Below are 25,990 nucleotides of genomic sequence, written 5' to 3'. Positions count from 1 at the left end.
TATTTACTTATTTATTTTTAATTATTATTTTATAAGAAACATTCTTTGCTACGCCAATGACGTATACACACATACTAAATAAATAAACGGAATAAAATAAATTAAAATAAAATTTGGCTATCATTTTTTAAGATTTGGCTACCATTTTGTGAGGATCTGGTAGCCATTGGCTACCAATTCAAAATTTGAGTTTTGAGGGATTTCCTAACATCTCTAAACATAATGTAAAATTGCATTTTTAGGACTAATTTTGATGGAGACCTCTCTACCCTCCCTATTTCTGTGTAATTGTTATATTTACAATTTAATTAAAGGGCTTGGGGCAAGAATGTGATATGCCACATGATGTAAATTTTCAGTAGGCCAATTTCCAATTTATATGAAACTAGCTGTAGCCGATGCGCGTTGCTACGCCAACAAAAAAAATACATCATTATACTGATTTTCATGACAGTCAGTTGAACGGGGCAGAAGTTGCTACTCTGCAGTGCCACCTGGTGGTGAGTTGCTTCAATGAGCATATTATGCACCTTCTCCGTGGAAAAATACATATGTATATATAGCAATTTTCATAATAATCGGTCCAGGTATCAAGTGAAGCCGTGACTATAATACTCAAATTTTGTACTCGCGCAGTTTGCAAGATCAATCAATCGCTAAAAATATCAAATAGAAAAAGTTTTAAATCCCCCCGTTGCATGAAAAGCCGTAAAACAATAAAGAAAGAATTTATTTGTTCAAACTCAAGAAAAATGGCAACAGCTAACTTCTTATCAATGAGATCTTTCACGCGAATTAATTTCTGCAGCCGATAATTTTATTCGTATTTATCCAATGGATTGTGACTTAAATTGGAATAAAAAAGGAACTATCGATCGGATTTTTTCGAACTGGTCTATAAACATTCCCAGTACCAAAAATAACAAACGGTGAAAGTTTCAGCCAAATCTGCCGGGTAGTTTTTGAGTTCATGGATGGCATACAAACAAACATTCATTTTTATATATATAGATAATTGTTGAATTTTTCAAAGGTAAATCAAAGTATACATTCTATATTCTGCAATACCAAAACCAGATATCTTTTCCTCCAAATGACATAATCCATTGTCATGTTTATTTCAATTTTAGTTATGAGAAACAAAATTTTTGATTGAAAAGTCACCCCTTGTGGCTTGTCACATTTCTGCCCCGAACCCTTCAATTCATTGTTTTTTCTTTTTTTGTTCATGTGTGTTGAATAGGGCTGGGTGATATGCTGATATACCTTCATATATCGATATATATCTACTACCGCGATAACAATATTTAGATTTCGATTCGTTTGATATATCGTTTGAAAAGGAAATACAGGAGTTAATTACGGAGAAGTGAAAATACTGACTTAAAAATACATAATCTTTCATAGCTCTGTGTGAAGAGTGAGTGTTTGAAATTTCAAGATATTATCTGCATTCTTCAAACAGTTATTTAATATTTAATTTTAGTAAAAGAGAAAATTAACTAGACTGCCGAAGGTAAATGTGGGGCCCCTTTGTCAGTTTGGTCTCCGGATCCCCCCCCCCAATAAAGTTTTCAAAGCTTATACTACTACAATAGTCTCGAAAATCCGAGGTAATCGAGACTCATGTCACCTCGGATAACTGAAAACTCGGATTATCCGGAAAATTCTCCCAGATTAAAAATGTATGCTATTTGGACAACATAAGGAGAAGTACTTCCTTGTGTGTAGAAAAGGAGAAGTATGGTCTTCGGGAAAAATTTATCACTCAGATTTCAAAAAAATTTCCATTTTAATTACGTCTAAATGGATGTTCGTACGTATTAATGTGTGAAAATATGTAGGCAACAGGGGTGATTGTGTTCCGGTGTTTTACCGGATTTCCGGTATTTTCATCTTGAATTCCGGTATCTTCATCTTCGAAAATACCGGAACTTCTATATTTTCAGAAAAACTCACTTTAGTAAAATTTAGGGCGATGTTTAATGAAACGAAAAAATCCAAATTGAAGACCTTTGGTATAAATATAAAGCGTAATCTACGGTCATGTTTTGTAAACTGGGGAAAGGTAGGAAGAGAAAAGGGATAAGAGCTTCGACTCCTGTCTTTGTTCTTTATGGCAGTTGGAGGAATTGATCGTATGCAAGTATTTTCTTTATTTTATATTCTGGTTTATGATCTTTATCTGCGTGCGTTCTGTTGTTATTGAACTAATTCTAATTATACTTTATCGTTATTAATATGCTCCTCGTAAATATAAATTAGTTTATTTAATTAAATTTTACTAGTTAACTCTTACTTTTCATTTCGCTACTTTTTTTGTTTGATAAATTTATTCATTTGAACTTTGCATGTTCTCATTTAAAAGTGAGGTATCTGGATAAATCTGAAGATATTGACTCCATCGATGCAGGATAGAAGAACAAGTTTAATTGGGAATGGTTAATCAGAGTGGATTCCTACAATGAAAAGATGGAAATTAGGGTAAAAAAATTGATAGGGCTGGATTCTGGTTTTGTGTTTCTTGCAACAAGCCCTTTACATATGCTAATGATGGTGTGAAGGCATTATTGCAATGCAACATTCTTCTACAAATACTCATAAAAGAAACCAGGAATCTTTAAAAAATGCTGGTGTATTAGGCTTTAGTGTATTAGTAAATGAATGTAATTAAAGGTTAAGGATTCAGTTACAAAGGAGGAAAATAAAACATTCTTTGAAAAATTTTAAGAAATGAGAAAAATTAAAAGAATTTAATTCCCACCATGCACATGGACGTATGAAGTCCAGTTAAAACTTCGAGTTTTAGCCCCAACAAATAACTATATATCTAAATTATTTATATACATAATATGATGTGTACATACACGTAATGTGTGTATATATATATATATATATATATATATATATATATGCCCATCAAAACACTTTTTCTTCTTGGCAAAAAAAAGTTCAGGTATTTTTTCATGGAGTTACAATCACCCCTGAGGCAATTAAAACATGTATTTTGACTGTGCCCGAATCCATTTCGACGAGCTTTACATGACGTCTGTATAAATGTGCGTGGGTTCTTATGTATCTTGGTTAAAACAAAAACGGTTAATTGTATATGGTTTAATATTCGTATATGCAATTCATGTGGCATCAAGTTGTGCACTATTTTTTATTGCAATTGAATCTTCCAATCCTCATGTTAAGACGTTTTTTTTGTTGCACATCAATGTCAATTTTACATATCGAGTTATTATCTCCAAAACATTTCTTAACCCACATCTTGTAGAAGATGATTATTTCGTACCATTTACGGCTAGGGTTGTCGAAACGAATTTCCTTCAATACCTATACTTTAACCTACTTAAACCTACTTTAATTATGCATTTTTACTTTTACACTGAATGTAGTTAATAATTTTTACTGTGACAAAAAAATTTTGTTTTCAAATTTTAATGAAAATCAGTTTTTTAGCTACTAAAAAATTAGCTTGAACAATAAATGAAGCACCTCAGATTAAGCGGAACCTCGAACTTTCGAGACTCGAATTTTCGAGAGACTACTGTACTATTATTCAGAGTGGGGCCCTTCCAAGGACTGTACTATTATTCAGAGTGGGGGCCTTCCAAGGACTGTACTATTATTCAGAGTGGGGCCCTTCCAAGGACTGCACACCTAGTTTCTGACAAAGCTGACATGACCTGTCATGGGTACTTAAAAGTGAATATGTGTTGGTTAAGAAAGCATCTTATGCAACAATTAAAAAATAACCAATTGAGGTATCAACACGATTCATAGTTCAAATTAAACATAAACCATTGATATTGTGCTGAATAAAAGGTTTAAGAAAAATACTGAACAGAAATATCTTTATTTAAAAAAAATGAAAACTAAAAAATCCTAATGATGTTACTTTTGTCACATATTTATCTCAATAGAGGGAGCACAACTTTTTTCTTTCAGTTTTTGTTCTGAATGAATATAACTTTAATTCAAAAATTATATATATTAACTCCTTTCATAACACATGGCACCACTTGAAACAATGATAACTCGCTATCACTGGCAGCCCCAAACTCAGAACGAAACTGAAACTTCTAACTTCTCTTGTCGCCAGTCAAGCAAGCGGCATGTTCAAGTTGAAGGATGTTTTGGATGCATGATAAGATGCATAGCATTCTATTTAGCTTGGACATTGCAAATCATTTAGTGTCACCGAATGTTTAAATTTCAAAATTTATCTAAGCAAATTATGACTGAGATTTGCTTCGGTGAAATTAAATTTTGAATTCAAGTAGTGCAGATAGACAATATTAATCCGGGTTTCTAAAGGTTGAAAAATTACATTCATTTCGGGCTATCCTTTGAGGTTTTTCAATCATACTAAAATCGAAATGTAAAACATCTGCTATAGAATTAATTCACTTAAGTGCATTTAGTTTAGAAAATTCTCAACTCAAAGAGTAATTGCACATAAGTAACGTGTATTCAAAGTTAGGAATTAAAACAAAGATGAACAAAGAACATTCAATAGGAAAGAAATTGCGTCTTTTGACAGTTAAAGGTCCTGCCAATCTATCAATTAGCATGTATAGAAATCGGTCTTATAAATGAAGACAGACCTTGGAAACTAACTTTATTTGAAACATGCAACTTTCTGACTACGCCCCTAAACTCAGATAATTGTTTATAACTATATTTTAACTTTTATGACAACTTTTAGATTCTAATGCTTTATGGCAAACATATAAAAAAAGATCTCTGCGACAACATATTGCAAGGAGAGCGTCAGCAGAAATACTAAGATCGTCGTTCAACGTCAAAAAGTATAAACCAAAATCTGATTTTAAAAAAAAAGCCAAAATTTGTCAATGTGAAGGGGAAACTCAGTTGGGGGTATTTAGTTTGCCACCGCCGTATAGAATCAACGAAAACAATTCTAAAGATTAGTGCATGAAAACCAGGAACGCAAATTAATATTTTTTGGCATAGCCGGTGGAACTGGAAAACTTCATAAATTCAACACTAGCGAAAAATCAATCAACAAGCAGACTGGCTTTTGCAATGTTTTCTTTCTGGAATTGCTGGGACTTCACTTAGTGGTTCAAAAACTGACTATTCAACATTTAACTACAAAACTTTGAATATCTCCTCCAGAATGACTCCTTATGTTCCACAAGAAAAAACGGGCAATTAGGAGGAACTTCTTCAAGAGGGTGTCTCAAGGGGGATGAGCCACGGTTTGGCTATAGAAGGCGTAGATAAAACCCTAAAAGACTAAAAAGGTTCAGACAAAATTATGAGAAGTGTCACCTTCGTATTTGGCAGTGACTTTCATCAAACTCTTCCTGTGGTGCCCTAGAGGAACACGTGCAGATATACTTCAATCCTGATTAAAGTCGTTTCCTTATAGGAGCCCTTTGCAATATTCTGATATTAAGAACAACTATAAAAGTTCATTAAGGAGATGGTGTTAAGCATTGCTATAGTTTTTAATTACAAGTAAGCAGCGTGAATATTCCTGGAAAAGGATATATTATCAAAATATATGAGTTAGGAAATTCTTTCTAAATGATTTGATCATCAATGTTTATCCTGAAACCAAGACTCTTTGTCAAAAAAATACATGTGGATGTGCTAGAGGTCAATATTTTCCCCCAACAATGCTGTGCATCATCCACATCAATTCCTTAATCCCCTTAACTCCTCCGTACTTCCCTTCAAGCTTTTAAAATAAAGGCGATATCCCGATAATTTTATTGCGCAACTTTAATTTGCCTAATCTAGGCAATGCAATATGACCCCAATTAAAATTACTAATGAATAATATGATTTAGAGTATTCTTCTTACATCATCAGCAGTAGATCAGGCTTTGCATCCCCATGGTCAGGGCCGCTGCGTCCCTATATGCAAGGTCGTGCAGCGCATGACAGCGCCAGAGTCAAAAAGGCGCCGAGCTCGACCAATCAAAAATGCTCCAAATGGGGTGGGGGCGAATTTCCAAACAAAAAAATAAAATTTAACTTTTCATTATATTTATAAAAGTAGCGGTGAAATTATACTGCCCATTAAAACATGCAATCCTTATTGCTGCCTATCTATAAAGAAAAATTATTGCCTCATTGTGTCTAAATATGCTATTCAAAAGCACAATCTCTCACACTGAAAACACAAAATGCTAATTAATGCATACATTAGAATTTTTCTTCATACGGGGAGCCATGAGTATTATTTCGGTATGTCTATATTCGGGCTCGGGCTCTAGAACTGAAAATAGCTTTTGGGCTCGGGCTCAAGCGAAGATATTCAATCGTCAATCTCCAAACAAATTCAAAGCAAATAAACATTTTTCCACTGAGAAAATGAAAGGAATATTTAAATCAGTCCAATCAATAAGAAAATTTAACCAAAAAAGAAAATGAATTAACCCTTATTTATAATGTTTTTTTTTTTGCAATTCCTATTGCAATATGTCATACAGTAATGCATTTAAAGTGGAGCATTTTAAGAAAATTTAAAAATGTCTGTTAATGAAGAACATTTTTCATTAACAGAGAGATTATATCAGACTTTAGAAGGCTCTGTTTTTGATACAAGAAAGTTTCCTTCGGGCTCGGATTTTGGTCCGAGACAATATCACCCAGGTTCAGTTACAAATTTTCAGGCTCGAGCGGGCCCGGGCTCTCAAAAATGAGCCCAAACTCATCTCTATTGAGCATACAATGCAGCACAAGAAATTTGCTATTTCCCATTTTGGCTCATGCGGTGAATACATTACATTATAACTCGTGAAATGTCTTTTTGTGATTAATTTTTAACTATTGTTCATGGTAATTCCTCTGCAGCATCTTATCATACATTAAAAAATACGGTAAGCAGATTTGCATGTTAATTACTTGTGCATAAAAAACATATATTGTAGACAATAATTTAGATTAACTTTTTAGTTCTGAAAAGTAGCTACTCTTGACCCTAATTACTCAGTTCTTCCACCCCCTTTTCCTTCAACTATTTGTGTATTAAATTAAACAAAGAGCTTTGGACAATGTGTTTGTTTTAAATATTGAATTCAATGCTTTTTTAACGATTTCGTATTTTCGAACTATTTGTCCTACCGGTAAATTTTACTAGAATGCTTAGCTCAATGTTTTTCAAAAATATTTACTATTGAAGAGGGGAAAAAACGAGTCTTTGGAAAACAATGTCATTTTAATAGGGAAAAAAATAATGATGTTGGGGTAATTCTCATTAGTTTCAGCTAATTGGTCAGCTACTCCTCCTCCCCGTCCTACTTTGTTTCTTTTTTCTTTATATTATTTTTCTCTTTCCTAGTTCGCCTGAAAATCAAGTTTTCAAAATGCTACTCGTCCGAATCCCCCCCCCCCCCCCCCGAAGAAGCATTACGGAGCATCTGAAATTTCGTTTATAAATCTTCAATTTCGCGAATATGAAACAACATTGCTTAAAACTGCATTCGAAAATCACTTAAAATTGCGTTTTTAGAGCTTCAATTTCAAAAGATTGCCGGCCCTAATGTTACCAAATATGGTCAAACACATTTTTAAGACTTCAATTTCAGAAAATATTTGGGCAAGGGCCTCCAAACCTCCTTTTAATATCATCAAAAATTAGGTTTATCAAACATGACTTACGAAAAATTTAAGTTAGAATGGTCTCTGAACCACTTCTCTCAATATCATAAAATGCTCCTTAGGTTTCTAGAGGTCCAGGATTCCCTTCCTGTAAAAATCTTCAAAGTTGTCTACAATTGCAGTTTTGAAAGTTCAATTTCGAAAAATTGGAGGAGAGAAAAAGAATTGATTTCTATCTATTTTTCAAAAAAAAAAAAAAGATTGGGTAGAAATCTCAGAGTTCCATCCCTTATTCTAACATCAATAAATATGGCCTGTAATCATGTTTTAAGACTTCTACTTCTATAAGTTTCCTCGGAGCCCCTTGTACCATAACTCCACCAAAGAACGTCTAAAATTGCGTTTTTCAAACTACAAGTTTCAAAAGTTTTCCGGGGGAGCTCCCGGACCCCTCTTATTAAAAGAGATATTTTTTTTGAATTTGAACTCCCCTGAAACTATTTTCTAGTTGCGACATTGCTCCTGTTGTCATGTTTTGAAAGGCATAAAAGTCTTATTAATTGTTGATCACTTAGAGATTAGATAGATATTCAAAGTGGCTTTAACTTTGATATTAAAATATTTTCTTCGTCCAAAACGCATTATTAGCATATCAGAGGAGCTGCTCAGCACAAAATAATTTCGAGATATGAAGTAAAGACGTACACCATATTGCGAAATTAAATATTCACGCATTATTTTTTGCATAAATTAAATGCCAAACATATTTTTTTACCATTTTATATTTGTCTACAAAACCTCACTCCAGGTGTTAACTATAGTTTCCTCGAAGGCTAGAGCATAAAGACGCTTCAAAGACATTTGCACGACAGCGCGGATCAGGCTTGGCACGGCCCTGCCCATGGTCCCTGCATATTTGCTTTTCCAATTTAAGTGAATGCAACTTCCAATGAAAAATTCTTATGCCATCACCATCGTCAAATCTGAAGTTCAAACGTACAACTTTATGATACGTAGTACAACAGTGCATACAAGAAGATTGTATTATTCAGTTTGAATTATGTTGGTCTCTCTTGATCAGGAAATGACCTAAATCAATTTGTTTCAAATCTCAAATACAAAACAAAATATGTTGCTTACTGTTAAACTTTAAATTAAAAAGTTACGGCATTACATTTTTTAAAGATACATAGATAGTTTTTTTAATCCGAACAAGGTCGGGATGGGCCGCTAGTAAAACATAAAGAAATAACTGATTAAACTAATAGACAAATTAATTGCCATCCTAAAAAATTTCTTTTTAAAGTTATACTTAACCTATTGAAATAGAAAATTGAAGTCGGCTCATGAGTCAAGAAATTATAAATAAATATATGATTAAATACTATACCCGTTTTGCCCGACCTGCTTTGCCCGATGGCACGTTTTTTATTTCAATAATTATAACCTTAATTTAAAAAAAAAGAAACAAACGAAATGACTTTCGTAGTTTGTAGGTGGATGGTGTCAGAATAATGTGATATTATTGACAATAATAATAAAAAAATAAGCTGGTCTTAGACTAATCATAAGTTACAAAACTTCTTTTTTTAAAAAAGATTTTTTTATTTAAAGCCTGGTTTCGCCATGCTGCTTCACTGCTGCTAAACAAAAAATACGTATGCATCCCCGTATACATACCATGGAAGGAGGGGGGGGGGGGGTGCATACGAAAGCCTACCCGCTTTGGGCGACCTACCTGCTTTGGACCACCCTCCCCTATACTAAATTTTGGAAGGAGTGTGTAAAAACGAATAATTTCTGCACATATTTCTTGTTAGATAAGTTTAAATAATTTTCCTTCCAAAAATTTCATGTTCAAAAAACAAAATCCTTCAGAAAAGAAAAATCCCCCCCAAAAATTTTGATGGTGCAACTTGCACCATAATCCCCTTCCCCTGTGGGCACCCCTGCTGTTCAAAACCCTTGTGTCCAAAACTGTCCGAAAGTGTCCAAAACTATTTTGTGAGAAACTAAATTTTGTGAGAAAATATCAAAAACCAAACAATGTGTCAGTTTTTTTTTGGACTTTTTAATATATTTATGCAATGTGCACATTCAATTATAAATTATATGTAACTTATTTATACAGCTAATTTTAATCTAGAAACAGAAAAATTAAATTCTTCATTAAAAATTTCAATTTGTATCAATAAGTTTGTTTTTTCTTCCATGAACCAAATTTTTCTACATTTAGGCATGTGTGCAAAAGAAACTTAATAAACTGCAATAATTGACTTCAATGCAATAAATAACAATTTTTTTGTAGTTACAGAAAGATTATATTAAAATGTGAACTAAAAAAAGAATAGCACAAGTTTTAAAATATAAGTGTTTGATCATCAATTTCTTGTCCTTTAATCTACGATTTAAAAAAAAAAATTTCGTTAAAACATCATGTAAAACTTATTTGCACAAACTGTAAAAAAAAAATTAAACTTTTTTCTTTTTTTGTACCTAAATATTGCACATTACTTTGAGTTTTAAATGGAACTGAAATTGTTGTCTTGGTAGTATTGTGAATTTCCTTTCATAACTCTCACCAACTGTTACATAAGGAAGTTTTTATGTATGTTTTTATGAATATTGCAATAAATATGAATTGATTAGATTACTCCCCTTTAGCTTTAGCATACTTTTGGACAGTTTAAGACAATTTTGGACACTTATAGACAGTGTTGGATGGTAAAAACCACCTGTCCTGTCCTAAACCAGTTTTGGACAGTTCAAAACCCTGCACTTAACATTATTAAGGCTGTTGTCCCAAGTGATTGGTGCCAAAGGAAAATCAATCTACTCAAGTAATCAAAATCAACAGCAAATAGCCTCCCGATCTTTGTTGCATACGACTTGATTTTCAGTCTAGAATTGATTGAGACAATATTGTAGAAAAATTTTTCGTTTTTATAATTTAAATTAATTTTAAATGAAAATCTCGCTTGGTGACAGTTTCAGAATAGCAACCATACACGCATTAAAAACTGAGCAACTTTGCGTCCTACTACAAATCCCGTAATGATATTGGGGAAAAAACAGTTATCGATGATTCATAAGACTTTGAGGGTCTTAATGATAATTTTTAAATTTCATTTTCATCAATTTTTATATTTTAAAGTGTGGATGTTTTATAAAACTTGTTCAATCTACAGACATTTAGTTTCAATTTTCTCATGCAGGTGTCGCTGAAGTAAGAAATCTGAAAAGTAACCACTCTCTTGCTCTTTTCCTAAATTACTACCATAAATCACTTAAGCTTTTCCCCCTTTTTCCCAGCGCGAGCCACTTGCGAGCTCCGCCTTTCTTCAAACTCTGATAACAATGTTTCCCGAGGGCCCAGGGAATCGAGTCCCCATCGAGAAGTGGTTGAATGCGTCCCTTTTGCTAATTCCAGCGTTTCACTGAGGCATTTTGCAATTTTTAATTTTATCGGTCTGTATTTTGTTATTGTGAATGCCATTCATTAATAAAATGAAAAAATAAAATAAAAGCGATTTTTTGGCTATTTTGAAACGAAAAGCATTTATACATGTTTTTTATTTATGAGATAAATGTTAAATCATAGTGCGTTTGACTATATGTCAGCAAAAATTTTAAATTTATCTAAACTTGTCACGTTTGCTGTATTGTAGAGTTTGGTTTGAAGTTACTGGTTTAAACTATTGCTTCGGTTTAGTCACTTAATAAAGGGATTTCTTCTCGGGAAAAAGCAGGTGCTATCAAACTATATGTATTGTTCGATCAACACTTAGAATAATTTCTGAAATTTCAACTTTTTATCATAGTTTTCCTAAACATTCCTGACTTAATATCCCCATGAGAAAAAGTATATGATTTGCACAAACACAAACATCGTATATGAGCATTAAAGAGAAAAACGAAAGAGGAAAAAATGTGCAGACCAACTCCAAGAAGCTTTCCTGTTTTGAAAGTTTTAGGGTTGTGACTATTTTTTGAAAAAATGACGAATCTCCTTTCAATAATGGTTTGGAAAAGAATTTGATACTGTTAAATTTATTCTTGTCTTCCTTTTCATTTTCTTTTTGATTTTCCCTCATGCAAATTGATCATTAACTTAATTTCTTCAAAATATTTAACATTTATGACTCCTTTTTGTTCAGTATTTCCGTAATAAATACCTACTCAGCACATAACAGTAAATTTTAGTGGGGGGGGGGGGAGAAGGGGAGCTTCTCCTACGTTGTCAAAACTTACAAGAGACTAAATTGTCATCTGCAATGGTACGGAAAGGCTTGGAGGAAGTAATTTATTCTGCAATCGAGGCATTTTTATCTGAAGTTATTACCTTCAAATTAAATCAATCAAATATAGATTACTTTGTTCCAGGAAGGTTTCACTCAACTGGAATTGGTAATTAAATAATTCTCGAAATTCATTCTCTTAGAAACGGTTCATTGGATATAAAGTAAATATAAAATCAGAAACATAATTCACTTATTATTGGCAACTTTTTACATGCAATTTGATGACTAAAGATAATGAATAAATTTGCGGTGATTATGAATAAACATTCATACTCGAAATAAATTGCTACATTTTGCTGAGGAGCGCCTCAAATCGATTGTACACGAGGAACTCTGCAGTTTATGCAGTCAATATGCATCACAGCTCACAAGATGAATATATACATATCACACAAAGCGGAAAATGTTTCACTCAACTGGAATTGGTAATTAAATAATTCTCGAAATTCATTCTCTTAGAAACAATTCATTGGATATAAAGTAAATATAAAATCAGAACAGGGTTGGCAGGTTTCTGCCGAGGCGGTAAAAACCACTGGTAGAAACCGGTTAAAACCGGCATGGCAAAAACCCCTTTCTGCCACATTTATGGCAGAAACTGGCAGAAACTCAAAAAATGACATAAATGCAACTCCTGACATACAATAGAAAATGTATAAGAAAAATAATTAAATATTAACCCAAATACAATTTATTTACAACACTATCACCATTCAAAATCAAATTTTACATTGTTTTCCCACTGCAGCAGCCTGTAACAAAATAAAAGTTTTGACTCTGTTTCTAAACCTAACCAATTTCCCAATTTGTTGTGCACAAAGGAGAAATTTGAGAAGGTTCTTTCAATCCCAGCAGAACTAGCTGGCATTATCATCAAAGAACAAGCAAGATTCACATAACTTTCATCTATAGCACATTTTTTCAAACTGGACCACCATGTGGTATTTGGAGTAGTTGTTACAAAGTGATTGGAAAAATAGGCTTTGGGAAAAGGGGCCGATTTGTTTTGTAAAGCAATGGTGTAAGGTACATAATCAGGGTTAATATTTGTGAGTAAAGTGCGGGCACTTTCTTCTTGATTACATGATAAATTTACTCCCAAATACTTTGGATGGAGCATATAGGCGAGTAAATGATTATCAGTAACTGCTTGATTAAGCTCTTTGAGAATAGCTTTGTTCAGTTATATTAAGTGTAAAATGAGAAGTTCTTGAATTTTAGAGTTTAATGAAATAAAACAAATCTGTATTTATTTAAATATTTGATATATATATATATATATATATATATATATATATATATATATATATATATATATTACACTTTATATTAAATGCAAACAAAATAATTATAAACAACAAACTGAAAAAATTGTTACTTACAACATTACAAGGCTAAAATTTCTAACACATAGCAATTTTAACTATGATAAATTTTACTTTGCTTTGAAAATGTCAGTTTTGTTATTTAACATATTTTTACACTAATTATTAAATAACTATTATATTAAGTTTTTGCAATGACAAAATTGAGTTATATTTTTTATTTTACTTAATTGCCTGTCATTAAGTAATTACTAGAGCTATTCAAAAAGTTTTCTAGTTTTTGCCAGTTTCTGCCGGTTTTTACCGGTTATAACCAGTTTCTGCCACTGGCAGGGCAAAAACCAGTTTCTGCCGGCAAAAAGCCAACCCTGAATCAGAAACATAATTCACTTATTATTGGCAATTTTTTACATGCAATTTGATGACTAATGATAATGAATAAATTTGCGGTGATTATAAATAAACATTCATACTCGAAATAAATTGCTACATTTTGCTGAGGAGCGCCTCAAATCCGATTGTACACGAGGAACTCTGCAGTTTATGCAGTCAATATGCATCACAGCTCACAAGATGAATATATACATATCATACAAAGCGGAAAATGTTTCACTCAACTGGAATTGGTAATTAAATAATTCTCGAAATTCATTCTCTTAGAAACGGTTCATTGGATATAAAGTAAATATAAAATCAGAAACATAATTCACTTATTATTGGCAACTTTTTACATGCAATTTGATGACTAATGATAATGAATAAATTTGTGGTGATTATAAATAAACATTCATACTCGAAATAAATTGCTACATTTTGCTGAGGAGCGCCTCAAATCGATTGTACACGAGGAACTCTGCAGTTTATGGAGTCAATATGCATCACAGCTCACAAGATGAATATATACATATCATACAAAGCGGAAAATGTTTCACTCAACTGGAATTGGTAATTAAATAATAGGGCTCGACCGATGGCATTTTTTGGCCGATGCCGATTGTTGGCCCATTGTTCAAAGGTGGCCGATGGCCGATTGGGTTTTCCTCCAAATGGCCGATGGCAAAAAAAAAAAAAAAATCTAACAGAAAAAAAATTGATAAGATTGTCAGGGATTTAAAGGATCATTGATTCATTTCACTTTTCTTCCTTTCAATGAATAAGAAATTGCAATCCCCCCCCCCCCCCAAAAAAAATCAGATTTTGACCTAAATTTTTATTTTACGATCATCCAATTTAAAGTTCACAAGTTTTTTCGGCGCACATGTACATGCATATGTACCTAAGAACACATAGATGACCGAAATATCCATTTTGAACGTCTCCTTAGTAAATTATCGCAAATTCTCTTGTGATGTCTTCATGCGCGTCAACTTACGTCACTCAAAAACGTAATGAAATAGTAAGTTGAAAACTCATACGTACGTAGTATGATCTAAAAGTTTGAGGACAAGTTGCATAAAAATTTACCGTGAATTGTTCACATTACCGAAGTACATCTATATACAAAATAGTCACCTTGAACGACTATGCACGTCTGCCAACGTTCGTATAGCTTTTAGAAGGACTCCTGGAAGACATTTATCGCAACCTCCTGTAAGGCCTCTTGCACTGCTGCTTTAACTTCATCGTGGGGAAAAAGGCGACTTTCATGTTGAGGATGCACGGTTCGATTGGTCAATACTCTGATAAGACAAACAAATAACATACCGTTTCGTCGGACTTAGCTCCGAGTGACTTTTACCTGTTCCCAGCAAAAAAAAAAAAACATTTGCATGGACGCCGCTTTCTTCCGTTAGGAGAAGATAAAGCTGCATCACAGAAGTTAGGGAAAAATGGCTTCCAGGAGTGTTTCCAAAAGTTATACGAACACTGGCAGAAGTATATAATCCCTCAAGATGACCTTTTGAAGGTGGATGTGCTTCGGTAATGTGAACTATTCTGGGTGAGGTTTTATACAGCTAGTCCCCCGAACTTTTGGATCGTACTACGTACAATATGTATAGGGTGTAGTTATCCTTCTCCTTTTTTGACTGCTGTATGATGGAAGACAAAGAACAACAGCCAAAAAAAGAGGAAGAAAAACAAAGAGACTGTTTAATAAACAATTGATTTTTTTTTTTAATTGAACATATAACTAAGATTTCAGTAATATTGTAATAATGTATGGATTTAGGTAAACTAAACATAGTTAAAAAATATTAAATTATGTTGTTTAATCATTCAAAAAAAAAAAAAAAAAATTAAGAATAAAACTATGAAACCGTCAACAAATTACACAATTAAAGTGGAAAGATTTTACGTAGACATTTTTTAGTCATTAAATTAAACAAAAAATGTAACAGATAAAGTACAATATTAAATCATAATAGGAATATTTTTATACTTATTTAAAATTTATGAGTAGAAAAGTTTGCATTTTTCATAAAATGTATAACAGTGACATAAATTTTGCGGAAAAAAGAAATAGCCATGAAAACAGCGAGATTCTTAAAACGCAGCTACAATAAACAAACTCAATATTTACACCACCAAGTTAATAACTGAATACATATACTACTTGATCTGATGTTTGCACACGTAATATTGAACAATTTGATTGTTTAATCGTTTATGAAGCACTACAAACAAGTTCAAATTAAGTTTTTCAATTTAACAATAATTTTCTGAAATTTAAAAAATTGCATAATAGAAAATCCTTAAAACTTTTCTATAACATATTATTAAACATATGATGAAAACGAAAATAACTTATTCATTGATTTTAAATAAATACATAAAAATAGTTACTTACAACAGAAAAAAAAATCAATCGCTATTAATGATGCAAAAAAGATGGCGCATAACAAAATATAGGTGAAACAAGTATAAGAAATACGCAAAATGACATTTCTTGACCAAACTAAAGAATCGCTAAATATTTAAGAAATGCTTGAAACGACGAGGGTGGGTTAGGGGGGTCACCCTCTGATTTTGGAGTAACTCACAACGTTAAACTTCGGCCCCAACTTCGGCTTAATTTTTTTTAGTACAGAACCGCTACCACCAACGCCTCGGAAGAGTTTCTGAATCTACTTCAGCATTTCCGAAGAAAAAAATTCAAAACTCCCTTTGTTTTCCGAATTATGTCACCACTCAAAACGTCTTTATCAATTTCATACATTAATGCTCTAAATTCTTCCTAAACAATAGACAAAGCTTGAAGAAAAAATCTCTAATTTTATGAATGGTGTTAGTTTTAAACAACTCAGAAGTACAACTAGAGTTTAATTTCAGAAATTGAGGGAGTGGGAGGAGGAGCACGCAAGTGCTCTCGGAAACACAAAAAATAGTCGTAAAAAATAGAGTTCAAAATAATCATAAACATTCAGCAGAAAAACCCTTTTAAAACTTGCACCCGAGTTTGCTTTGACATGCAGTGGCGGATTTAAAATATAACATAAGTTTCAATTGCGCGAGAGGCCCCATAACCATAGGGACACCGCAGGAGTTAAATAATGCTTATGGTAAATGTTTACAACTTCTGTGATAGAGATATAGAGCCCCAAAATGTATTTCGATGGGCCCCAAACTTGTAGCTCTGCCGAAGCGATACAGAAAAGACTGCATTACTGTGATTCATATTACAAATGTCGAAATATAAAAAATTATTGTCTGTTCAACGGGAATCTAACAAAATGAAACAAAACCGGTTTATTTATCTTATATTTGTTTCCTTGGTCTCCATTTCTGCAATACATCACCAAATGATCGTCAGTCTGAGACGCTATGTTAGTTTTGCATTGAAATAAGTAATTAATAGCCACAAAAAATCAGTTAATAGGCTTTTTAGAACACCCGATCAAAAACAAAAAGTGAAGTGCACAACTGGTGCGTACGCACATCCAACATGCGAAAATTTAGCCTTCTACAGCTTACTATTTTTCAGTTATGACTTATGAGAGATACATACAGTGGCTCCCAAAAGTCTTCGTACACCTACGACTTTCAACGAAATAGGCCCTAATCCATTGGTTAGAATTAATGTTTTGGATTAGGTATTTCATTTTAAGATCTATGATCAATTTTTAACAAAACTACATGAAAAGTTTTTAAAAAATATTAAAAATTATTTTTTTAAAAATCAAAAACCAAAAAGTGGCGGAAATTTTATCTCACAAAAGTCTTCGTACACTTTATAAAAAAGTCTATATATTATTAACTAATCTAACTTTTGATTAAGTTATTAATTAGTAGAAAATCATACAGTATTCATAACACCTCTTAAACGTCTGGGAATAGATTTCATTCTTTTTCTTCCTCTTTTTTTGCTTAATTTCTGAGTAAGTGTTCAACCACACTTCGAGTCTTACTGTTTTTAGCTATATTTTCGTTTTAAAGCCCTATTTTCGTAATCTAGCCTCCAGATATCTCTAAATACGTTACATTAAGTTCAAATCTGGAGATTGAGGGGGTATTTTCTAAACTTTAGGACAATTTTCGAGGTTCTAGAAGCAAACGTTGAAAACCGTGTGCATCTTATCATTATCTTGATAAAAAAACAAAGTTGTTTCCAATAACCAAATTTTTGGCTAAGAGTTCAAAATTGATTTTTAAAATATTTAAAGGAACAGCATGGTTCATTATTAAATCAAAAAATTACTAACTACCAAGTCCTGATGCTGGTATGCACCCTCACACTAGAACACCTCCACCGTCCTAATTAACTGATCCAAATAAGTTCTTAAGATTAAGTTCCTAATTTTTTCTTCTACTTACAGTTAGACAACAATTTAACCAAAAATGTTGAATTCATTTTTATCTGTAAGTAAGACGTGATTCTAAAACGTTTTTAACTTATTTATCATTGATTTTGTGACGAAAAGCGTAAGCTTTCTGTTTTTCGCCCGACCAAGAAAATTTCTGCGCTAAGAGGTCCTATTTAATCTAGCTAATCAGAGAACTTGGCGAACAATTTTAGGAGAAAATTAAATGTAAAATGTTTCATTTAACTCTGCAGAAACTTTTACAGCACTCAAATGTGTGACTTTCATAAATTTTTTAACTTTAAATCTCCGATCACGTTTTGTCAACTTTACAGATTGACCTTTTATTACCTTTTTTTCGGTCCGATTCTTTTCTTTAAAGCATTTTATCAAGCATTTTACTATACAAAGAAATAAATTAACTAATTTAGAGACATTTCAAACCAATTTACCACTCTTGTGGGAAAAAAATTCAAAATATGAATGGTGTTTGCAGTTTTTTTACGAATACCAGCCATTTTACATTAATAAGCACAATATTAAGGAATAAATAAACAAAAAATTAAAGCCAAATGATTTATGAGGGTCAACACAATGCAAAAATATTAATAAAACGGCATATGATAATTTTAATCATGAGTTTATTTGAGAATATTTGAGTGTACGATGACTTTTGTGGCGTGTTATTTCTCTGTCTCTTCGTTTTCTGACCCATTTCAAAAAGAAGATCCGTCAATATTTTTAAAAAAAAACAATGGGTTGTATTCAGAATGACATAGGAATGATGTGAGAAAATATTGGACTTCATATTCGAATTCAGTTTTGAGTTATTTTGGTTTTACCAAAAAATTTCAAAGTGTACGAACACTTTTGGAAGCCACTGTACGTACATCCAGCCGCAAGAAACAACGCAATAATTAACTTGTTTGGTACCTGAATGCAGTATTAAAATCTCTTTCAGGGATGACTAAAATAGAAATTCATACTGAAATTTGAGTAAACAATTTTGTATGAAAACAATAACTCCTTTTACTTTGTATTAAAAAGTAAAACAACAAAGGTCCTTTTTTTTTCAAAAACATTGGCCAATTCCATCGGCTTTTCGATGTTTTTAAGACCAATGGGCCGATGTTTCTTGCAAGTTAGCATCGGCCGCCGATGCTGATGGCTAGATTGTTGAACCATCGGCGCCGATGCATCGGTCGAGTCCTATTAAATAATTCTCGAAATTCATTCTCTTAGAAACGGTTCATTGGATATAAAGTAAATATAAAATCAGAAACATAATTCACTTATTATTGGCAATTTTTTACATGCAATTTGATAACTAATTATATAATGAAAAATGTGGCGGTGACTATAAATAAACATTCATACACGAAATAAACGGCTACATTTTGTTGATGAGCACCTCAGAGGAATTGTACACGAGGAACTCTGCAGTTTATGCAGCAAGTTACCTTTTTGAATCTTCGATTTCAGAAAATTTCGGAGCAAAGTTCCAAACCCTTTCATCTGTTGCCTTAACAGCATTGAAAGTGGTGCATAAATGTGTTTTTACGGTGTTATATAAAGGGAAGAGGGTGAAAGATAAGACTTCAGGTTTTTTTTGACATCGAAGCTCTCAAAACGCAATTTTAGATGATCTTGGATTTTAAAGAAACGGGGGTTCGAAGGCTCTCCCCGGAAATTTTTCAAAATTGAACGCCTGAAATTGAATTGTCTTCGATGACCTGACAAGAAAAATAAGGTTCCGGGGCTTTTCCGGGATTTTTTTAAAATCAAAGTTTTAAAGCCCCAAATTTTAGGCGGTTTTTGATGATATTGGGATGACGAAAGATACGAGCCCTAGTGGTTTATAGCCCCAACATCAATATAAGCTTTTCAAACCAAATTTTATTTATGGAAAAATTTTCGGTCTCAAAACTTTTCGAGCCCTTGCCGACTCCCCCCCCCCATTCCAGATCCTACACAAAAAACTTCTCTTGACTCTTTTTCAGGATTCCTTACGGTCAGGACTTTTTTTATTTCTTCTCCCTTTCTTTTTCGGGGATTTTCCCTTTTTTCCACTTTTTGCTCAGTGCTGTCCCAAGGTTTGGTATTCGCACATGGAAGTTGGGCCGTGGGCCCCCTTTTTTCCACTTATAGGCCGATTACTGAATTGGCCATGACCTAGGGCCCTTGCTAATTAGGAGTCCCAATTGGCTAAAACTGGTTTAGCAAATGGCAAAATTTGAAATGTTTGCGTACAAGAGGACCCCGAAAAAATATCTGGAATGGTGCCCCCGATATCTTAAACGGGGGTTCCATGTCTATAGTTTCTGGGGTTCTGGGGGGGGGAGGGGGGAGCAGAACCAAAATAATGTTTTCCCAATTAAGTTTGATTTACGTTTTTTTAGTTTTAGTATTACGGTTACTAGTTTTTTTTTTATAAAATTGAATGAAAACAAAGCTTGAAAATTTTCGGGCCCCTCCTAACTCCGGGCCCCCGAGCGTTGCAGGTTCATGCGGTACGTAGTTACGATTGAATGTAAGAACTCCAGTGACAGTCAGGGAATATAGATGGGTGAGTGCTATCATCTAGTGCAAGGACAGTCAGTTTCTACTGGCGGTTAATTTCAAATTCGAATGTAACAATTTACCCCGGTCTCCCCTACTGCTCTTGGGCAAGTTATAAAGCGATCCACATAAGATCAATATAAATAATGTTTACAATATTCAAAATATGTATATTTATTTGCAATTATCAATTAATACAGCATGGTTATCTATTTATTATTATTATTTTTCATGGCCCTATAGTTTTATAAAACATGTTTTCTATCATTCTTTGAAGTTTTAAAACATTTCCTTGTAATGACACGCAGGTGAATTACTGAAACATGATATAGACTTGAGTTAGACCTATAAGGGAAAATATAATGATGAAAAATGGGGAGATAAAGAGTAACCGAGATTTTTTTCGAATGCTACGCATGTTAGTATGTTTCACATAAGACAGCATCTTTATTTTCAGAAGAAAAAAAAACTTCTTTGTTGTTTCATTGTTTGCTCAAAAAGACATTTTGAATTTAGAAAAAAAAAAAAAAACACGATTACATTCCGAATGAATTCTGTTACTTTTTGAAAAAAAAAAAAAAAAACCTTTACGTGCTCTTTTGATCAAAACTGTGTTTTGGAATCAAACCTAGCTTAATTATTTAATATCTATATTGCTGAATCTTTGATGAGCACTGAACTGTAATGTCTTGTGCGTTAACCATTTTATGAGTCGTCATCTTTATTTATAGCAGCATCTTTATCCTATTGTTTTTTTCATCTACGAATCCACGATTTGAATAATTTATTCTGTTATTACGTTAACTCACTTGTGTTCTTACAACTCCTCACTGTTCAATGGTATTTCATTAGTAAATTGTAACTTGAATACATTGCAAAGAGTAAAGTTTCCGCTTTTAAAAACTGCATATTTGAAAAAAAAATGTTTAAAAATTTTTTTATGACTCTTTTTTGTTCTTCAGTTTTTAATTTAGCATGTTTCATCAGTCTTCTTCGTTCGTCATTCATTTTTATTTATCTTCGAGACTTAATATTAACAGAAAACAATTTTTAAATATTAATAATGTAAAAAAGAAAATAAACGTCAATCACTCAAGAAACCAGCACTGAATAAACTTAAGTATAGCACTAAAATCCTTTGTCAAACTCCAATCTTGTTGCGACTTCTGGATAAACGCAACGACACTTTCTGAAATTGACACCCTCTTTTCGTCTTCACTTACTGTTTTACGCTGATCAATTACCCTGATTGAAACACATTTGATTTTCATAAGATGTGTGAAAGTAATCATTATTAAATGACAAGAAAAAATTGTAACTTTGAAAAATGAAAAAATGCTAATATTTTTCTTTTAAGAACAAAAAAAAAAAAAATAAATAAAAAATAAAAAAAAATGTGGTTAAAGCAAAATTTGTTGCCCCTGAAAATTTTGGCGTACTTAGGTCTATTGGGAAATTGGGCCCTGGTGTCAATACCTTTCAGAAAAACTAATTCCCACAAGTGCATCACAAATCGCTCGGAAGCTAAAATTTGACCATTTGTTGCTCTTCAACTACATGTTGAAAGAGCAAACCGGTCTTCGACTTTGCATTTGCCTGAAGGGAGAGGGGTTCGGTTCCCGTGACAGCTATTAACGCCTAATTACTCCCCTCTGTGTGAAGCTGTTTAGAGAGGGCCTTTATTCCCCCCCCCTATAAACCGAGTGAAAATCCGCGCCATCTACATTTGAAAGTTGGCAAATGAAGATTTTAGCTAAAGTAAACAAACAGCCTTAAATCCCTGTCGTGCGGACGCTCCTCTATTTCGGACAAAAAATTTGTCCCATTGTGTACGCATCATCTTTGGAGATAGCTGCTGGTCGAATAGGACTAAAAATAAACGACTCCAAGACCAAGTATATGCCTGTACAAAAAATTCCGCCAAATGACAGGAACACATGTTTAGAAATTGGTACTCATTCATTTGAAATCGTTAGCAGTTTTACGTACCTTGGGTCCTGTGTTAACAACAAAAATGACACAATCTCAGAAATACAGAACCGAATAACATTGGCAAACAAGGCCTTTTTTGGACTACGCCCCATCTTCAGATCGTCTTTGATTTCAAGAAAAACAAAGATCTTGGTTTATAAGACTCTTATTAGGCCAGTTCTAAGTTATGCTTCTGAAACATGGCCTTTGACTAAAACCGGAGAGCACAAGATATTAATTTTTGAGAGAAAGGTTTTAAGAAGCATTTTTGGAGGCATCAATGAGAACGGTGTCTGGAGACGACGATTCAATTTTGAAATTTACAGATTGTTTGGAGAACCTGACATAATAAAAAGCATAAAAATTAGGAGAATGAACTGGGCGGCCCATGTCTCTCGAATGAACGAAGAAAACCCAGTAAAAAAAGTTTTTGCTGCAAAACCTGTGACAATTCGAGGAAGGGGACGACCAAAAATGAGATGGTTGGATTCTGTTGAATCTGACTTCGATATTCTCAAAGTTAAAAATTGGAAAACCCAGGCAAAAAGTAGGACGTCTTGGAAGATTCTCCAAAGGAAGGCCTTGGCCCACCCTGGGCTGTCGAGCCAACTATGATGATGATGATGATGTGTCCGCATTTAGAGGGGTTTTACTGTAATATCTCCTTAATACATTATTCTATCAATTTTTGCTCATATTATAAATTTAATGGGTTTCAGCGGTATGATTTTATTTTATTTTATAGTTTTGTTTTCATTTCCGATGAGCCGAATTTTCGATAACTCAAATTATTTTTGCTTTCCCTGCAACTTCGACTTATCGAAGTTTCACTGTATATATATATATATGTGTGTGTGTGCTCCAGAAATTGGTTTTTGATTTTCCACCCCTAAAAAATATAAAATGACGATCTAAGGTTTTTGGTCACATCTTCGAAATTTGATATAAAGCTGGTAAAGCAGTCCTCAGATGTTCAGTAAGATAGTTATTAGTCCATTGGTAAACACTATTTCTTTTGTTTAAATCAGCTCTACTTCTTAGTGAACTTGTAAAAATTATGAAGGCCTTGAACTCGATGGAGAGCGGAATTCCTCCATTGTTGACTTATGCTAACACACTAGACTTCCAAATTATTTGCAAAAGCTCAGCCAGTTTGATAATGGGATAGGTGCCACAATTTGCGCTTTTAAAAAAATATTTACAAAGCCAAATTGCTATAATTTTAAATGAAATTTATTTCTTACTATGATAAAAAATCATATTAAAAGAATGTTTTTTTTTTCTTTAATAGACTTCTGACAGTAAACTTAAGCATCATGGAAATGATGATCCATTTCTGGATGATGAGAGTCATGAGAGATTGCAGGAAATGGCTCGAAAATTGGAAGAAAAATATGTAAGTATGATAGTTAGCTTGTAATATCTTGGTTGAGAATTCTCTCCAGGTATTAATGTAGGGGGGAGGGGGAATAAGACTTGCATTGAAACAGTTTTTATTTTTGGCAATAAATTTATACCTTTGAAGAAAAGTGGAAATGCCCCCCCCCCCCAATTTTTTTTTTCATGGTGCCAAGTGGAAACTAAATTTTTTTAAATGAAATATTTTCTATTCGAGTACTAAAAATAGATTAATTGACTGAGTAAATAAGAGAATGAATGAATAAATGAAAAGATAGTAAAATAATACAAAAAATAATTAATATGAAAAAAAAATGAGTGAAAAAAATAATGACTGAGTAAGAAAATAAGTGAATTATTAATTGAGGAAATTAGTCTGTCACAATTAATGTTAAAAATGATAACAAGAAGTTGATTATTTTGTAGTATTAAAATAATTTTTGACTCACAACAAAATATTACAATGCTGTCATGTGCTTGTGTCTTCAGAGGTAACTTTTCCCCATGTGTTACTTCGTAGTTAAAATATTACCGAATTAGTGGTGCTGAAAACTGAGTAAATATTTCACCATATCACTTTGTCCTTCTATTTCACTTTGCCCAACATTCCCCTCAGTAGCGCAAGGTTTTGAAAATTACTGGGGAAGCCCAAAAACAGTCTGAGGGGGTGGGGAAACAAGGCAATTTTTCAAAATGTGACCTTCAAGAAGATGTGCTTTAGTTTTTTTTAAAAAGAGATAGGAATTCTCATGATTGGAACAAATACTTGATGGGAAATATCAATTTTTACTTTAGTTTTTGACCACAGAATAATTACATGAGTCAAAAAAATCAACAATCAATTGAAACAGTATTTGCCAGAGGAAATATTAGTGAGTATCAAAAGTTAATGAAAGACAACTATCTAATGTGTTCTTTTTGTGATGCTTAACTGAATATTAAAAAATACGTAAATAAATCTACAAATCCAATCAACTCAACTGATGTTTTTAAAATATGAGATGAACTGAAAATTCTTAAAAATTAAATTCTGAGATTGATATTTTTGCAAGGTGAAAAAAGACTTGTTGATTGCTTGCAGAAATGCAGAGAAAAATATCAAATTAGGTTAGTTATCCACTTCATACTGCACAAAATAACCCTAAACAGCCTTGCAAAGAAATAAAAGTTTAAATTTTTATGATTTGCTCTTTTTTTTTTAAATTTCACAATGGACAGTGCATGTTGCACAAACAGATTTGATCCAAGATTCCCCTTCCCCATGGAGGTAAATACAGTATAACCTCGATTTAACTATCAAGGGACGGACTGGAAAATGTTATCGTTAAATCGAGCATATTCATTCAATGCAGTTAAATCTGAACCGGTGTATCATTAAATTGAGGAAGTCGTTAAATCGAAGTTATACTGTAATATAAATTAACAGAAAAATCTTCTCATTGAATAGTAGAAGAAAAGATTTAAAAAGAACTAAATAAATATTTTTTTTCTTCGAAAGTTGTGATTTATGTCTTGTCCTGCTGTCTCGCTTGCAAATATCTCAATTGCGAAAGGGGAATGAATTATACCGGTCAAATCACAAGTTAATAAGCGAAGTAATATAGTTTGTGAGAATCAACACGTCCAGGAAATTCCATGATTCTTTTATAAAATCGCTTTAAAAATTAATTTTAGTGAAGTGACCTTCGAACGTTTTTACTAATATAATTTAAGATTTTTATTTGATAGAAACACAAAAGCATTGTTTCAAACAAAACAACATAACAAAATATCCTAATCCGATAAAAAGAGCCAACTTGGCAATATTTTACTGCACAAGCATGCACACTAGGGTGTCCCGTCCATATATGAGAAAAAAAAATTTTTGAGCTACACTATCACAAGAGGTGTCAAAATTTGCGAAATTTTTCACAGATCACGAAAAAGGTAAAAAAAAATGGAATTGCGTGTCATCTTGAGGGCTCTACCGCTCTTTGAAATTTTGCATATTTTACATTTTTGACAGACCTAAACGATATGATTTTAAAAATACAAAAATAAAGTTTAGAAAGCATTTTATTTAAGAAACTAATGAAACAAAGCACAAGAAAACAAAATAAACAAACTACAGTTT

General features: G+C 32.7%; 1 protein-coding gene across 1 annotated transcript in view; it reads left to right on the top strand.

Moving 5' to 3' along the window:
• LOC129218944 (ubinuclein-1-like) overlaps positions 1-25,990 on the top strand; it is a 225,001-nt gene that overhangs the window by 16,261 nt on the left and 182,750 nt on the right. Inside the window, 1 exon segment of the mRNA XM_054853264.1 lies at positions 23,771-23,875. Coding sequence (XP_054709239.1) covers positions 23,771-23,875 — 105 coding nt within the window.

The sequence above is a fragment of the Uloborus diversus genome, chromosome 3, assembly GCF_026930045.1.
Source record: "Uloborus diversus isolate 005 chromosome 3, Udiv.v.3.1, whole genome shotgun sequence".
Classification (NCBI taxonomy): domain Eukaryota; kingdom Metazoa; phylum Arthropoda; class Arachnida; order Araneae; family Uloboridae; genus Uloborus; species Uloborus diversus.
This window is presented reverse-complemented; position numbering and strand designations above follow the sequence as displayed.